Source organism: Trichosurus vulpecula, chromosome 2, assembly GCF_011100635.1.
Source record: "Trichosurus vulpecula isolate mTriVul1 chromosome 2, mTriVul1.pri, whole genome shotgun sequence".
NCBI classification, from domain to species: domain Eukaryota; kingdom Metazoa; phylum Chordata; class Mammalia; order Diprotodontia; family Phalangeridae; genus Trichosurus; species Trichosurus vulpecula.
The window spans coordinates 90,215,800-90,234,181 of NC_050574.1; the positions used below are offsets into that span (position 1 = coordinate 90,215,800).

An 18,382-nucleotide genomic window follows, 5' to 3' on the forward strand; every position below is an offset into this window, starting at 1 on the left:
GGGAAAATTTGCCTGTAGAAGGTAGGATTTCAGCTGGGATTTGAAGGAAGCCAGAAGGTAGAGATGAAGTGAGTGATCATTCCAGGCATGGAGAACAGACAGTGGAAATGTCTTATTCAAGGATCACAGGATCACAGAGTATATATCAGGTTGCAAAGGAAGAAAACTGGAGAGGGGGATAGATGGAATAGGTTGTACAGAACTTTGAATGCCAGACAGAAATTTGTATTTGATTCTGAAGGTAGTAGGTACCCACTGTAGTTTATTAGGAATACAAGGGTGAGGGAAGGGAGGAGTAACATGGTCCGACTGTGCCTTAGGAATATCATTTTAATAGCATGATGATCATATTTTATATTTTTTAACTCTTCTGTGAACTCCAAGAAGTTTTGAAGTTTTTTATGCTGTTCAGCTGATGCCTATGGCCCATTGAGCTGTTCACCAAAAGTGGTAGTTGTCTAGTATATAGCACTTTTTCGTAATGCCTGTAAATCTTAATATTTTATAAGAAATACTCACAAGGCTTCCTGAAAACCTGAGTGGTTTGCTGGACCCATGAAGCACTTTGAAATATTTAATGTTATTGACTACCTCATTTAGGCTCTTTAAGAAGATTGCTTTATCTAAAAGTCATTCCCCAGTGAATTGAGGAAGTTGTTGGATATGAAGGAACAATTCTCAAAGGAAGAATTGCAATTGATGCAAATCACTAAAAATAGAAATGAAAATCAAAACAACTCGGGTTTCACCTCACACAGCAAATTGGCAAAGATGACAAAATATGGAAGTAGGCAGTGTTGGAGGAGCAATTAAAGATAACACTGTTGGTAAAATGGAATTCTTATAATTTTTCTGGAAAGCAGTTTAGAATTACACTAAAACCTGAATAAGATGTTTATAACTTTTGGCCCAGAGATCCAACTACTAGGCATATATCCCATGGAACTCAAAGCAGGAAAGGTCCCAGGAATATCAAAATAATCACAGTAACATTTTGTGTGATAGCAAAGAACCTGAAATAAATTAAGTATCCCACAGTTGGGGAACGGCTGAAAAACTGGCACATGAATAGAATGGAATGCTGTAAGAAGAATGCTATGCTGTAAGAGTCGACATTTCTGAAGACTTCTGAAAAACACGGCAAGACACAGATCAACTGATACACAAGGAAGCAGAATCAGGAGAACAATATATGCGTTGAATATGACTCTCTGGGCTTCCAGCAATCTCTTAATCTCTCAGATTCTAGACAATTCTCTAAGACTACACATTGCATAGCTGACCCATGCTGATCATTTCCTCGTCTGGGAGTTTCCTATAACAATGAAATCACGGGCCCAGCCACAATCCCTACTTTAATTCTCTTTTATTAACTTCCTTGGCTTCTAGTTGTCTTTAGCTGCTTCTTGAGGGCAAAGGACTGTGTTGTTTTTCTTCTGGTATCTTCAGAGCCTTCAGTGCTTTACCCCTATCTGCCTATTTAGTATTGAATGGGCTAGGAAGCTCCTGGTGAATAACATCTTTACTCCCTTTGCAGATCAGTGCCTTCACTCAACTTGATCTCAGAGAGTTGCCTGAGACACCAAGAAGTTAAATGACTTGCCCAAGGTCATACAGTCAGCATGGATCCAAGATGGGCCTTCACCCCAGGTCTTCTCAACTCTAAGGCCAGCTCTCCACCATCTGTGAAGCTGTTTTTACATTGTAGTAATAGGTGCCTTTTGAAGACTGCATAGGTTAATACCTATTTGCAAAAGCTGCCCATTTGTAAGTAGGCCCAAATAGCTATAAATTAGCAAATGACACCTGTCAAGTACAAAAAAGGCTCAATTAAAGCATCTCAAGTTCAAAATCGAGTAAAATTATTATAATTTTAATGAAAGTGCTACATCATGTTTTTTTTAGCACTTGAGCAGGTCAAATCTACTAATTAGCAGAAGAACAATTTCTGCACACGGACCTTAATTTATATTTACCATTATACTATTCTGTATAAATTTTTTTTTTGAAACATTCAGACACATACTCTGTTCCTTGTAACTCAATAGAACAAAAATTGAATCCTCTTTTCTCTAGGGAGGTATAATTAAGAAGCATAGAAAGCACTCAGCTTTTTTATAGGGCATATGGAATAATAATGGAAGGTCATTTTCATCCATTATTTGTAGCTTGAGTTTAAGAGAAACACAAGCATGTGGTGGGGTAAAACCTGAGGAAAACAGATCCAGTAGACAAGTTTTGACCAGTAGGTTTTTCTGTTCTGCTTATTATCCTAAAATTAATACCTTGTATTGTTGCCTGGCTTCCCACTTGAGGATGACAGTTGGTGTTGATTAGATTTCACGCTGGTTGCCTTTGAAAATCTACTGAGGAGGCTCTGTTTTCACATGCCTCCCTTATAGTTAGTTGTGCCTTTAATATTACCAGCAGCTCAGCATTAGTATTTTTTATTGAGTGCCTGAAAAAAGTATTGCCTGAGAATGATAATTAGCATTTGAGTTGTACCTGCCTATATCCAGAAGCCATGGAAACCTTTGAGAACAGCGTGTAGGACTTTTAAAAATAGTTCATAAATTAGTACCTATTTGTATTGACTTTCAAGAACATCCTGTTTTTGTAACTCACTTTAAATCAACTTGATTGTAAACTCCTAAAGGACGGGAGCCAAGTCTTATGCCTTTGTATCACTCATCAGCTGGCATAATATTTTGCACTCAGTGGGTGCTCAACAAGCAGAATCATGGGATTTTAGAGCTGAAAGGGACCTAAATATTAATGCAGTTTGTCACATAACTGAAATCATACTACAATTAATCAAAGGATTTGTTCTGTAAAACTTGGACTGAGTCAAAAGGCCGCACCCAAGGACCTAGAAGGCCGCATGTGGCCTTGGGTCTGAAGGTTCCCCACCCCTGTGACATAAAGTATCACTTTTAGTTTAAGTCAGTGTTTTTCTTTTTACATTTTATTTGCTTAGCACTTATTTATACAGCTCTTTTACTGCTTGATGTAGGGATTGAACTAAGTTTTGCCTCCCAATAGAAGCAAAATTTATTTAATTGTTTTATAACAGTAAAGGCACAATTTACATGAAGTTACCCCAAACAACCCAGTTTCCCAATATGGAATTATAACTAAATCCCAACATAAAGTTCAGTTGCCTGCTACCAAGAAAGACCTCCTGCCCAACTCAATCTTGATGAACTTTTAGTCTTCATTCTTCACTGATGTTTTTAAACATTAGAGAAAAGTAGAAGCACTTTTCTTATTAGGACCTTATCAGCAACCTCATTTATAAACAAAGTGGCATCAAGGTAATTGTTTTACCTAGCTGCTTCTAGAACACAAAGAAAAGATGGAGGGTGGTGGTATTTTAGGGTTTTAAAAATGCTTAGCCTAACTTCTGCAAATTCAAAGTCACTGTGTCATTAGTTGCCCTTTTTCTCCAATCATAATTTCAAGCTGCTAGACTGCAGTTCCAAGCAGTTACACCCCTCCCCCCCATATGGTTCTAGGACTACATACTATTTGGGATGATGGATTGTTATCTTCTTTAGCTATGGACAACAGATGTTTTTGTTTTTGAGAAACAGTTTAGCTTTCAGCTAGGATGACAATCCAGAGCAAAACTGCCTAGCTCTCAAACTACTACAGCAAGGGTTAAAAAAAAAAAGCATCAGAATATGTAATGATCAAGAAATTTTAAGTAAAAACTACAAGTAAGCACATTTTTCTAGCCCAAGTCCATACCAAGACAGCTAGAAGTGTGCAGGTACTAGGGAAGGGAAGGGGTCCAGCCAGCAAACATCTGCACACTCTCCAGAAGCCTTTCCAGTTCAGGGACTGGGGTGAGCTAGGAAAACCTGGAACCTAGAGTTGTGTACACCAGGGCAGGACGTTTAGATTGGGGACTGGGTGATAGGAAGGGAAACAGGAGACTGTAGCTATGTCACTGATCTCAAACCAGGATTGGGAGCCTGCAAAGCTCAAACTGGGAGGCTAGTAATCAAACTAAACCCTAGATCAGACCATGCCCTAGGACCTTGAAAGTCTGCAACTCACTAGAAAGAGCCTTCTCTGAGGTCCTTGTAGAACAGTCCTCATAAACCAGAAGAAGTAGGAACATGATCCCAGATGATAAAGATCTAAACCAAACAAAATCCCATTATTCCTTCCAGAAGTGCATAGAAACTGTCCCGAAGACAGTGTTGATAAAATAATTTGTGCTCAAGACACAAACCCAGAACAAGAGAATAACTTCATAGCAATTATACGCAAAGCCTCAAACAAAAACACAGTGTGCTCACAAAATTTCAACTTCCTAGAAGTAACAAAGCAAGAGTTTAAAAATTATATTAGGTGGTTAATGTAGTAGAAGAAAAGTAATGGCAGCCATGTAGGGCAGCAGATAGAACACTGGACCTGAAATTAGAAAGATGAGTTCAGAACCAGTCTCAGGCATTAGCTGTATGACCTGGAGCAAGTCACTTAACCACTGCTTGCCTCAGTTTCCTCATCTGTAAAATGGAATAATAGATTCTTCAGGAGATGATGATCTGGTACTCCCATCTCTTCGAGGACTTGCCATATTTTGTTGTGATCCACACAGTCAAAAGCTTTAGCGTAGTCAATGAAACGGAAGTAGATACTTTTCTGGAACTCCCTTGCTTTCCCCACAGTCCAGTGATTGTTGGTAATTTGGTCTATAGTTCCTCTGCCTCTTTGGAAACCAGCCTGCTCTTCTGGTAATTCTTGGTTCATATATGATGGAGGCCTAGCTTGCAGAATCTTAAGTATAACCTTGCTAATGTATAAAATGAATGCATTACCCCCTTAAACTGATCTTTTCCAGTCCAGCAGCCGCTGTTGAGTTTTCCAAATTTACATGCCATATTGAGTGCAGAACTGTAACAGCATCATCTTTTAGGAACTTGAATTCTGCTGAAGGGATATAATATTTATACAGTGTATAGGGGAGCTGAAAGTGTTGAAGGCTTGTCCATATATACATGGACATAATAAAATCAGGATTTTCAAACCAGATTTGAAGTACAGACCATTTTTGTTTTTCTCACACCCATTTATTTGCATAGGAGACCCAGAGAATCTTGAGGACTAAGGAAAAACTGCAGGGCCTCTGACCCACACAGACCAGTGAGGATTCTTAAGCAGAGCCCACAGTCTGTGAAATAGATTAAACAATAATCACATGGAACTTTTAACATTAAGTCATACTGTTGACTGGGACAACAGAATGTGATTCAGCCCTAGTTATAGGGAATTAAAAAAATGAACTAAATACCTATGAGTGTTAATTAGCTGGCTGTTTGTTAGTCTTCCTAGAAAAAGGTAAATACTTTCATCATATAAGTCTTTCCAAGTGTTCAAATTAAATTAATTTTGTTTCTTCTTATTCCTATGGCTGCCTTTCAGGGTTTCACAGCGCTCTGGTCTTTCTATCAGCAATATTTGGAAGTCCTCTATTTTACTAAGTCAACTTTTTTCCCAATAAAGTTATATTTTATTATCTTTTGCCTTTCAGAAGAGTGTATTCTTGGCTTTCCTCTGCTTTATAGTGGTAACTGCTAAGTCTTGAATGATCCTGATTGTGTCTCCTTGGTACTTGTGATAGGAGCAATATTCCAACCCTCCTACTCCTATGTAAATTAGGCTAGTTTTCCTTTAACCATCATTGAGACTGTATTTGAAATTTGGATGACTAGAGACAAAAGACTCCGTTAGGCCCAGGCCAGAATAGTACTTGAATTCTTTCTTTCTTGCTCTTTGTAGTATCTTTTCCCCCCTGAACTTGGAAGCTCTGAATTTTGTGTATAATATTCCTGGGAATTTATATTTTAAGGTTTATTTTAGGAGGTAACTAGTGGATTCTTCTTACTTTCACTTTGTCTTCTGGTTCTAATAGAGCTGGGCAATTTTCATTCATGATTTCTTAAAAGATAATATCCAGGCCTTTTGGAAAAAAAATTGGTTTTTAATTATTCCAGTGATTCTTAGATTATCTCTCCTTGGCAGGGAGCATAGCACAGTGGATACGATTTGGAGTTAGGAAGACCAGGGTTCAAATGTTGCCTCAGCTGTGAAACTCAGTCATGTTAGCCAAGTGACCTCTTGTACCTGTTTCTTCCTCTATAAAATGAGGAGATTGGAAGAGAGGACATCAAATGTCCTTTTTGCTCTAAATCTATGATCCTATAATCTGATTTTTAGTTGCTTTTGATAGGTGATACCTTTGCATTTATTTCTATTTTTTTCAGTCTTGTGATTTTGTCCTAGTATTTCTTATGGAGTCATTGATTTCTATTTGGTCCATTCTAATCCTCTGAGTAGTCTGTTACATAGAAAAAGTTTTGCACATCCTGTACTAGTGTTTATTTATTCTTTTCTTTTAAGTTGCCATTTTCACAACAAACCTGGGGGTTTAAGACTGGAAAAGGAGTATGACAAGGCTATATATTGCCACCTTATTTATTTTACTTACATGCAGAGTACATCATACAAAATGCCAGGTTGGATGAATCAAAAGCCAAAATTAAGGTTGCTGGGAGAAATGGCAACAATCTCAAATATGCAGATGGTGCCACTCTGATGGCAGAAAGTGAAGAGGAATTAAAAAGCCTCTTGATAAGTGTAATGTTAATTTAAATTTGAAGATCTTTCCCACCCATTAATAGGCCCATGTGAACTGCTTATGTCACAGGAAGCCTCCATCACTTATGGTGGGTGGAACTTGCTGAGAGGAAAATGAAAGTGTGCCACAGGAAATGCTCAGAGAGTGGGTAGAGCTGAGGGAGAGGGCAGACAGGTGCTACATGTGCTGCCAGTGATTGTTGGTGGTAAGGCCCCAGCAGGGGGTGCGGAGATTATGGAATGGAATTGTTCTCTACTGTGATGTTGTGTACTGATTTCTTTTCTGCTATGATGAATTGGGCTAATTGGTTTTGGGATCTGGTTCTCTGGTGTCTGAATAAATGGTTTACTTCTACCTTCTATATAGAGAGTCTCTTATATTTTGCAATACAGAACTACATAGGCATACTGACCATTATCATCTATATTGTGATTATTGCCTTGCTAATACACTAAGGGTGAAAGAGGAGACTAAAAGCTGGCTTGAAATTTAACATCAAAAAGACTTAAGATCTTGGCAACTGGTCCCATCACTTCCTAGCAAATAGAGAAGAAATGTACCAGCTTTTATGTTCTTAAGCTCAACGATCACTGCAGATGGTGACTTCAGCCATGAAATTAGAGGATACCTGTGCATTGGAAGGAAAGCTATGGCAAATCAGGATGGCATACTAAAAAACAGAGACATCACCTTGCTAACAGAAATCTGTAGAGTCAAAGCTACGGTTTTTCCAGTAGCACTGTATAGTTCTAAGAGTTGGACTATAAAGAAAAATGAGTGCAGCAGAGTCAACACTTTTGAACTGCCATGCTAGAGAAGACTTTTGAGAATCCCTTGGACAGAAAAGAAATCAAATCAGTCAATACTTGAAATTGATCCAGGCTATTCACTGGAAGGTCAAATACTGATGCTGAAGCTTAAATACTTTTGCCACATAATGAGAAAATGGAACTCATTGGAAAGTTCCCTGATGTTGGGAAAGATTGAAGGAAAAAAGGAAAAGGGGACAACAGAGGATGAGATGGATAGATGCCATGGAAACAATGAGCATGAACTTGGACAGACTTTGAGAGATAGCGAAGGCTAGAAGGGCCTGGCATGCCATGACCCACGAAGTCACAAAGAGTTGGACCTGACTGACTGAACAACCAAACCCACGTAAACAAACGCTCAGGCTCCTCAATAATTTTTAAGAGTTTGAATCAGTCCTGAGACCAAAGAGTTTAAAAACCACTGCTCTACGTGTTGTTGCTTGTGAATGACATGTTTTGATTGCATCAAACCCCATAATTCTACAGGGCCTTCTCACAGTGAAATTAATAACTACTCAAAAGAACCAAAATGGATGAAGAATGCCTGTTGCCCAGATTATAATAGGCAGTTATATGGACAGACCATTGAGCTAGTCCATCAATATACCTGGAATAAATACAGCAGATGAGCAATAAGCTGGGAATAGGAAGAAGAGAATGGGCTAGAATGCACTTGCAAACTTGCAGAGAGCTTTCAGTAGTCCCATGCTGTCCTCTGACATGAAAACCCATCATTTTAACATCAATATTCTCCCAGTGATGCTATATGGCTGGAAAGGATGGACACCATAATCTCCAAAGAAAATACCGGAGGTGATGCCGAGGGTAATGGAGAGGCTTATAGTTGGTGTGGGTAGCCTGTAGCATGTTATTAATGATGAGCTGTTTACAAATAGTGCTATAAAAGATAGTATGCAGTGTGTGTATGTATGTGTATACACACACACACACACACACACACACACGCACACACATATATGCGCCAGTGAGAATAAGAGTTAAGGATGACAGTTTAAATATTGTCCTAGTACCTACTTTTAAAAGGTCTAGAGGAAGTCCTTCAGCACATTGAGCATATCCTTTATGGAGGATTTACAGAACGTGCATATGAATGCATTGTTCTCACAACTGCTTGAGGGAGTGTTATGGTAATTAGGGTGGGGCTTTTTTGTTTTCTCTTTTAGAATGCTGAGGTAATCAAGTACCTTTGATGAGTTTTGCTTTTCAAATGTAATGGCAAGCAAAGTGAACTTTTTGTTGTCTTTGTTTTGGAGTGCTTCTCAGCACTTAATCGGGAGTCTTTGATGACCTGCTTATGTCCAGGGAAAGCCTGGTTCACATGGGTTTGAGTCCTATGGTTGTGATGCCCTCTGACCCTGAGCAAGCATTTAATTCACAAGGTCTAAGTCATGTGGGTTTGAGTAGCATGGTTGTGATGCCCTTTGACCCTGAAGAAGTATATATAAACTCAGAGGTTAGCGTTTTGCCTTTGGGGGCACACTCTTTGGAAGAGTGTTGGTGATTTGGCCGGATGAGACTCTGGGTAGCCATTGGAGGCCCCCCCCCCCACCCCCCGGCTTTGAAAACCCAGATATTCGTGCCTCTCTCTCTGGTAACTATGTAATTCCCTGGTCAGACAGCTAGAGGCCTGTCTGTAGATTTCTCTGTGTGTTTGCTCTGTTTATATAATTTCTGCTTGCAATTTCTGTTTGTATTTTGTCTGAGGTTCAGGGTGCTGGCTTTTCCCCCCTGAACTAAGGTGAATGATATATATGTATATATATCATTCACCTTAGTTCAGGGGGGAATATATATATATGTATGTTTAAAGTGAGATTGTTAACCCCTTGAAAGTTGCTTTCCTTAGAAAAGCAGATCAAAGAACCTGTGCTAGCAGCCCTCCTGTGTGCTGGTGTTATTGGTCTTACGCCCCCATGGCAGCTGCTAGCCACATTGTTGTTACAGGGAGTAACTTTATCCATGAAATAACAGATCCATTGAAATACTGAAGTGTAAGCATTATGATACTGAACTTTATACTAAACTTTGAATGTCAGTGGCAAAATGAACAATTGACAAATATTTACTATTATGCCTAAGGTACTCTGCTAGGCTTTCTTGGGAAAACTAAAAATAGTAAGACAAAGATCTTGCCCTTAGAAAGCAACTGAAAAGAGGCTGAAATTTCTTCTAGAAATCTTTCGGAATATTTATCCCTTTTTTCAAACTAGAAAAAGGTATGAATATGAAAGAATAATTACCATTTTATTCAAATATATTACTTTTCCTCAACACTTTTTCACATAAACTTTCATGATTATTAACATAGAGCAATAAACTGGTATATAAACCATTTAAGATATCTGATCGATAATTGGAGGCAGAACCATGCAACAAAAAGAGCAAGATGAAATTGAAGTCACAGGTCCTGGGTTTGAATCTCAACTCTCCTGCTTCCTATGACCTTGGATGAATAAATCAAGGTCCTCAGTTTCCTTAGCTGTAAAATGAAGTTGGACCAGATGATCTCTAAGGTCTACTTCAGCTCTAAATCCATGATCCTAGCCTTATACAACTGTAATACCATTTTACATTTGCTATTATAATTCTGACCTCATTTCTATAAAAGGGTGGTTTCATCGTCATTTGGCATTGAATATTTTATCCAATTGCTTGGCAGAGAGTGCTTTCAGTAAGAATGGGAACAAAAGAAATCAGGAAACATAGAGGTACAATATTCTTTATTCATAAACTATCAGATCGACAGATCACATATGCACTTAGAAGGCCAGCTACACCTAGCTGCTACAGCCAAGGGTTCTAGTATACCTAAATGGAAACAGCTTTTCAGGTTTTGGCATTAATTTTAACTTACACAGCATTGGACAGGATCACCTCCTCTTGTCATCAAGTTTAACTGTTTGAATATTGTTAGGAAAGATGAATTTGGCATGATGGTTAGTTTCTAGTTCAACCAGTATATGTGTAGTAAATTCTAGGGACACAGTCCCAGTGACACAGAAATGCCAACAACACTGGCCTAACTGAAAGGTTCTACAAGGACCATTGCATGTTTTCATCTATTTTTTTTTTTTGGCTATGAGAACAACCAGTTTTTTAAGACACTAAAAATACAAGGAATTCTACATTCTTGGTTAACGGATTTTCTGTGATTTACAATAAGCATAAAAGCTGAGAGCAACTGTGTTTAAAAGTGGCACTTTAACAGTTCCAAAGCAACTGGCAATTATTAAAATATCACCTACCTCAAACAAATACTTCATCCCAATTTCTTAACAGGAAAATAACTGACTTGCACCACAGGATAAACACTCTGGGTGCTGTGAGCAGGTCAAAATGCCATTATTCTCTCTTAGTACGTGTTGTTTTTCCATAGCAACCTGAAGCTTATTCTGAATTACGGATTCATAGAAATTCTTAAAATGGCAATCTACAAAACCTACCTTTGGTGGGTGCCCCTCTAAGAGTGGTTATTACATTTTGGGAGCAGCCTCATTTGAAAGGATGGCATTGTGAATTTTATTTGAGGTCAAATATCAAATGCTGATTTATAATCACTGGGCAGCAAAAACTATTGAATATTCTGTATTTCTCATCCATCCTGATTGATGGCCAAAAGTGACTAGATGGAATTTCAAACCCTTTAAATACCAATTTAGTAATCTCATTTCTTTGCTGAAGAAGCTGTGGGATCTAGAGCTGGAAAGGACCTTTTAGCTCATCTGTTCTACCCCCTCCCCCATTTTATTGATGAGAAAACTGAGATCAGATCCCGAGAAGTAAAATCACACAAAAACAAAGCAGCAGAATTGAGATTTGAAAGTGGAGCCTTTGGCTCCAAATATTGTGACTTTTCCACTGCAGCTTTCCATACTGCCTCCCTCAGGTTCAGTCCCACAGATCTTTGGCATATTTTTGTGAAAGTTTCTAAAAATGGCATGTCCTTTTTATGTCATAGAAAGAACACTGAAGCCCAGACACAGAAGTCTTCAGTTCAAGCAGTGACTCTGTACCTTACTAGTTGTGAGACCTCGGAGAAATTATTTAACCACTCTGAATCTCCGTGTCTTTATCTAGTCGTCATTGTTTAGTCATTTCAGTTGTGTCTGACTCTTCATGGCCCCATTTGGGGTTTCCTTGGCAAAGATACTGAACTAGTTTGCCATTTCCTTCTCCAGCTCATTTTACAGATGAGGAAGCTGCAGCAAACTCGGTTAAGTGACTGGCCCAGGGTCACACAGCTAGTGAGTGTCTGAAGCCGTACTGAACTCGGGTCTTCCTGACTCAAGACCTAGTGCTCTATCCACTGCACCATCTAGCTCAGGTGGGGAAAAATAATTCATACTATCTGCCTCATTGGATTATAGTGAGAAAAGTGCTTTGTAAGCTGGAAAGTGCTATATTAGTGTATAGTACTAGATAACTACATGAAAGCCAAAATATTTAAAAATAGACAGCTATAAGTAGCCGGTTCAAGTTAATTGCTCTGCTTCTTATAGTACAAGTTTAATGATTTATCTGTGTAAGGGCATTTATATGAGTGGCATGGCTGTACTTATTTAGTAGAATCCCAAAATATTGGAAATAGAATTCCCCAAAAATACAAAAAAAAATGAAGGAAAGGGGAGTGAATATTATATTGGGTTTTTTAAATAAAATGATTATTTTAGTGTTTCAAAATAGGAAGATTACTTTTCAAACAGTTTTCCTTAGTTGACTAAACAGTAAAATAGAAGCCTAGTTTCAATGTAAAAAGATTTAATTGATGCAGTAGATTTCAAACAGCATTATCCTTATTAAATGATAAAGTTTACTGCATACATAATGAGATTATATATATATATATGTATATGCACACATATATACTGTATATGTCACTTATTTTTAATATAATTTACTACAGGGGCTGATATCTTTGAACTTTAAAAATATATTTAATATATCTATTTCAACATAATTGGTTTCTTTTGCAATCCTGTATATTTTATCTTATGAATGTTAAAACATGTTTCTGACATAGGGTCCTTCAGCTTCACCAGGCTGCCACTGGGGTCCATGACACACAAAAAGAGTGAAGGACCCTTGATTTACTAGCACTTAATTCCCTTGTGCGTTACTGTTGAAACAGTTTGGATAAAACAGCCTGCTGATGGAAGTATCCTTACAGGCATATCCTGCCTGCCTAATGTCTGTAATTAGTTCCTTGAAAATATGATGTCCAATTAGCATGAAGCTGAAAGAGTGCTGGGGTCAGGAATACTTGGGTTCATGCCCAATTCTGCCACATGCTGGTTTCACAGCCTTGAACCAGTCATTTAATCACTCTGAACCTCAGTTTCCTTGCCTGTAAAATGGAGACAATACATATGCCCTTCCTGAGTACCCACAGTGCTGGGGAAAGGACCAAGTGAGAGAGTATGTCTAGCACTTTGTAAATCTGAAGTGACCTTGGCTGTTAATCTGTCATCAGTGTTACTATTAGATAAAGGAATAATGGAGGGGGTAGGAGACGGGGCAGGAGAGAGTAGCTCCACCAGCATAATAGCATAAATGGGTAAACAACTGAATGATACGGCAGGACTCAGTGGTCTTTGGTTAAAAAATATTACCAATGGAGGCAGCACAGTATGGTGAGAAGATTATTAAACAACGTTGGAAAATCTGGGTTCAAATCCTGGTTCTCTTACTTGCTGGCTATGTGACCTTAGGCAATTCACTTTTCTGGCCATACCATATCTGTAGAATGAGGAAATTAAACTAGAAGATTTCTAAGGTTCCTTCTAGTTCTGAAATAATATAATTTTTAAGTGTTTGTGAAAAATATTTCCAAGATGATGCAGTGCTTAGTGGGTGCTCTTTTTTTCATAATGTGCACTGAAGTTTTAAATATTCTTTATTTTTACACTTAGAAAGTGAGAGCTTTCTGTGGTGTACAGTTTTTAAAAGATCTTCCATTGCTCAGCACCCCATCCTATAAGAATTTAAGGGAACTCAGAAGTGATTAACATTTTTTTGGTGGAGTTTTTAGGCGTCATGGCAAGAGATAGAGGCCGCAGCTAAAGTAGGGCTGAGCAGTAGGCAAGTCAGTCCAGAGGGCCTTCCTGCCTTACAACTAGATCAGGACAAAAGGATGGCCTTCTAGAGGCTGTACATGGCAGTGGAAGTACAGACCTTCTTTTTGGGCCTAGCTCCCATGACAACTGCTATTCACTCCCAGTGGCAAGATATACAAAGATGACCTGGCACAAATACACACAGACACATGAAGAAGGGATTTCCCAGGCGGAAGATGGTTTCTAGAGCCAAATCCCATCTGATCCCTTGACAAATCACTTATTTCTGAGCCTTCATGCCTTACCTGTGAACTGGGCACACTTTTGCTAACTACCACACAGTGTTATTGTGAGAAAAGTACCTTGTAAATGATAAAGTGCTATATAAATGAGTTATTATTAATATTACCCAAGCTATACCATGTTCTTAGCAACTGATTTTTCTGCCATTTCTTCTATTAGCAGTTTCTTCTTAGGGAAGAAACTTTACCATAATGGACTACAATAGAACATAACTCTAAACTTCACAGTTCTGTCTCTTTTCCCATCGCAACTTAAATTCTTTTTAAAATGTACCATTAATATCAGCAGAATAGCCTAGTTATGGGAAGTTAAATTTCAGAAACAAAAGATGTCTATGTGACTTATCTTGTAAAATTCATTTTATGTGCTTGATTTGTTCTTGCCAATAGCAATAATGGTGGAATCATTTTAAAATATGTGGGCTTGGGTTTTTTGTTTTATTTGAAAATGTTATTTGCCTGGGTGCTGCTAGTACATATATTTTCTGTATAAACAGTTTAAAATATTCCACTGACCCAGAATACTCCCAGTGTCTTGCAATAATATGACAGACAGCAGCTGCTTTTCTTATTCTAGCAATATCCTACAAAAGCTATTGACACAACGTCCCTCATTTTTCCTCTGACAAAAGCTGCTTCTTAACATAGCACAGACACAATAAATCTGACTTTCTAATCTCATTGTATTGGCATCCTTCTAATTTGAAAGCACAAAACAGATTGTGAACAAAAATATGGCTAGTATATCATTTGTATTTACATATATATTTAGAAACTTCAGTTAATTGCAAATATGAAATGATATAAGTCACTGCCTGCAATAGAGCATCTATTCTATTAGAAGAATAGCTTTAGAGATCACTGTTAAGATACTGAAGAAATTGGGTTGTGTGGTGAACCCATTTGTGTCAGAACTTTGTCCAGCCACTGCAATGGTCCATGAAGATGAATCTCAATCCAGCAGGGGGTGCTGGTGACATCTTGACGGTGGTATTCAGCTCCCCAGCCCTGAAAACCAGAAGTATGAAGAAAGGTGATTATTTCTGATTTGACCATTGGCTGGTATTTATATAGAACATTCTTTTCTCTATATCATCTTGCCTTGTGGTCTCTATTCTAAATTCAGATGCTGACAGATTCCTCTCAAACATCCCCACTCCCACCAACATGGAGATCATGGTGCAATGGAAAAAGCAATAGATTTTTAAGTCAGAGGATATGAGTTCAGATCTTATCTTTGCCACCTGAGTGATCTTGGGTTATTGGGCTTCTATTTCCTCAGTTGTAAAAAAGTCCTTGTAGGTTCCTTCCTGCTTTAGGCCCATGGGCTTATGAACTGTAAGCTTCTGGAGCAGAGAAACATATTTTGCACTTATTTGTATCCCTTTTCAAACCTAACAAATCAGTATATAGTTGCAATCAAATAATAAACATTTATTAAGCACTTACTATATTCCAGGCATTGGGCTAGATACTTAGTACTAAACAAAGAGTTGTTAAATAAGTAAAGCAAAGATTATTTGAGGGAGTAGATTTAGATTAGTGGTGTCAAACTCAAACAGAAATAGATCCCTGTTGGCCACATACTGATGTAGAAAACCACAAATTAATATTATCTATGTTGTATTTTTATTTTGTTAAACCTTTCCCAAATACATTTTATTCTGTTTCAGGCTGATATAGGTGAGTTTGACACTGGTTTAGATGACCCCCCTAAACTTGAAATCTTATTGATGTAATGGGGATGGACTGGCCAACGGGGAGGCAGTCCTTGGATCCTGCATATTCCCTGCCTTGGTCCAGTCCAAGAAACCACATGAAAATTTAGACTGGACCAGGAAAAGAATACAGGGTGCCCCCAAAGCTTTACTTCGGTTTTAAGCTTTACTAGCTCAGACTTTGGGGACATCCTCTGTTACGCTAAGACCACTGACCCTCCATCGGCCACCTCTATTACCTGCAGATAATGAAATCTTGGAGTTACAAGGTCAGAGTTGTGGCCAGATCAACCCTTCAAAGATTTACTTTCCTACTTAGAGATTACCCAGGTCCCCTGTTTCTCCTTCGTCGATAGCCTTTTGGCCATTCTCTGTTTATCAATAATATGGGCAAGGTAAATGATGAAACGTCAAGCAAGTCAATTTTGTTACTTGAAATCAGTATAATACAGTTAAAGAAAAATTCCTTGGGGTGGTGGTTTAAAACATTGGTTGAGATAAAGTCTCAGCATTTCTAGTAGATTTTAATTAGGGATGATGAAGTATTTTCCATACTTAGCCATCTGGTTTTATTGTTGTTGTTGTTGCTGCTTTAATCACTGGTGCCTGATACTTTATGTGTTTTATAAACATGTTGCTTTTCCAATCATGAGTAGTTCATTATTTGAGTTATGTAATCCAAAAGCTGAATATCTGAGAAACACATCGGCTAACCTTGTGAAAATCAGACTATTAAGTATGTATAATAGCATACTTAACTACAATGTACTAATATTACTTGTTAATTCTAAAGACAATGAACTATAAAAAATAATTTTAACAGTACAAGTGAAGGCTTATGAAAGTGTAATGTGCTGCCCTCTGCTGGCTCTATGGGAGGTAAGAACTGCTAGCACGTTTCCATGTTGTTAATGGACTTTTAAATACTTTAAAACTATGTGTGCTTTATACTTTAAAACAAAGACTATGAAGTAAGTTCCTTTATTTTTGCCACTAACAAAATGATGCTTACTAAGAAAGTTTACTGGCACAAACTAAAGTCTTCTTTCTTATTCTCAAATTTCTCTTGAGATTGAAGAATGAAGAAGGGTTTTTAAAGGCATTAAAATGACAAGATAAAACTTGTATATGAAAACAGGAAAAGGAATATTTCAAAGAATGGCAACTCCTTCAACTACCTCCCAACTTTACCTCAATAGTATGACAGAGAGAGTGGAAAAGGACCATGAGAGAGAGAACAGAAGGGTCAAAGAATTACATAATCTCCAAGTTCAAAATTTTATCAGGAGCCATGTAATCCAACAAGTAATGATTTAGCCTCTGTGAGAGGGAACCCAACACCTCTCAAAGCAGCCCACCCTACTTTTGGACACCTCTGATGCTGAAAGGAAGCATTTCCTTACAGCAAACCAAGGTTCCCTCTAACTTTACCCATTAATCCTAACTTTGCCTTCTTAGGCTAAGCAAAACAAGTCTTCACATGACAACCCTTCAGATACTTGAACACCGCTTAACATCACCACTTCCCTTTCCTTTGCAGGTGAAACATCCCCAGTTTCTTGCACTAATCCTCACACGACAGGGCCTCTAGGCCTTCACCATTCAGATCAACTCCTGGAAACCCTCTAACTTATCAGGGACTGCTAAAATGTGACACCAACAACCAAACACGATACTCCATGTGTGGTTTGAACACAGTGTGACTATCACCTCCCATGTTTACAGAGTGCTTTAGGATTTACAAATATTAGTTCATTTTATCCTCACACCAGCTCCGGGAGGTTGGTACGACCATCATCATTTTGTTGTGCAGTCATCTTGTCAGTCGTGTCTGACTCTTTGTGGCCCTATTTGGGATGTTCTTGGAAAAGATACTGGAATGATTTGCCATTTCCTTCTCCAGTTCATTTTACAGATGAGAAAACTGAGGCAAACAAGGTCAAGTGATTTGCTCCTGGTCACACAGCTAGTAAGGGTTTTCCTTTCTCCAGACCCAGTGCTCTATCCACTGCACCACCTGGCTGCTCCTGTCATCATTTTGCAGATGAGGAAGATGAGGCAGATAGAGTCAGTGACTTGCCCAGATCATATAACTCACAAGTATCTGAGGATGGATTTTAACTTAAGTCTTCCTGATGCCAGCTCTAGCCCTCTATTCACTGCCTTTCTTACTGCAGTGTAAGACTGCATTAACTTTTTTGATTGCCACATCATTGCTGACCCATATTTTTCATTAAAATTATGTCTACCTACACTTTCCCCATCTTATACTTATAAATCTTATTTTCTGAACTCCTTGTGAGTCTTTACATTTATCTCTGTTGAATACCATCTTTTTCAGATTTGGTTCATTGTTCTATCCCTTTATGATCTTTCTTTATCAAGCCCAACTTTATGTCATTTGTTAGGCTCACAATCTTTGCCTTCATCTCAATGCCAAATATATTCGATCACACAAGCTAGATCACCAATGCACTCCCTCTGAGCAAATATTAATAATTAATTATTGTTCCTTGAGTCTATTTGTTCAACCAGCTTCCAAATTTACTTAACTGTTCTATAAGCTAATATACGTCTCTCCATCCTGTCAACAAAGACAACACAAGAGATTTCATCAAATGCTTTGCTAAATAAAATCCACCTAAATTCTATCTGTAGCATTCCCCTTATCTAACCGTCTGGTAACTGTGTCAAAAAAGGAAATGAAAATTAGTTTGCCATCACCCATTCTTGACAGAGTCATTCTGTCACTTAATGATTACCACTTTCTAAACATTCACAAACCACCCCTTTAATAATGTACTCTCAAATTTTTGCCAGGGCCTGA

General features: G+C 38.2%; 1 protein-coding gene across 2 annotated transcripts in view; it reads right to left on the reverse strand.

The window, feature by feature from the left end:
• Positions 1-14,616: 14,616 nt before the first annotated feature.
• The window catches only part of SMAD9 (SMAD family member 9), a 33,161-nt gene continuing 29,395 nt past the window's right edge, over positions 14,617-18,382 (reverse strand). For both annotated transcript variants that reach the window (XM_036745785.1, XM_036745786.1), the window contains one exon: positions 14,617-14,845. In XM_036745785.1, the coding sequence (XP_036601680.1) occupies positions 14,702-14,845 (144 nt within the window). In that variant the 3' untranslated portion in view covers positions 14,617-14,701. The remainder of the gene's footprint in view (positions 14,846-18,382) is intronic.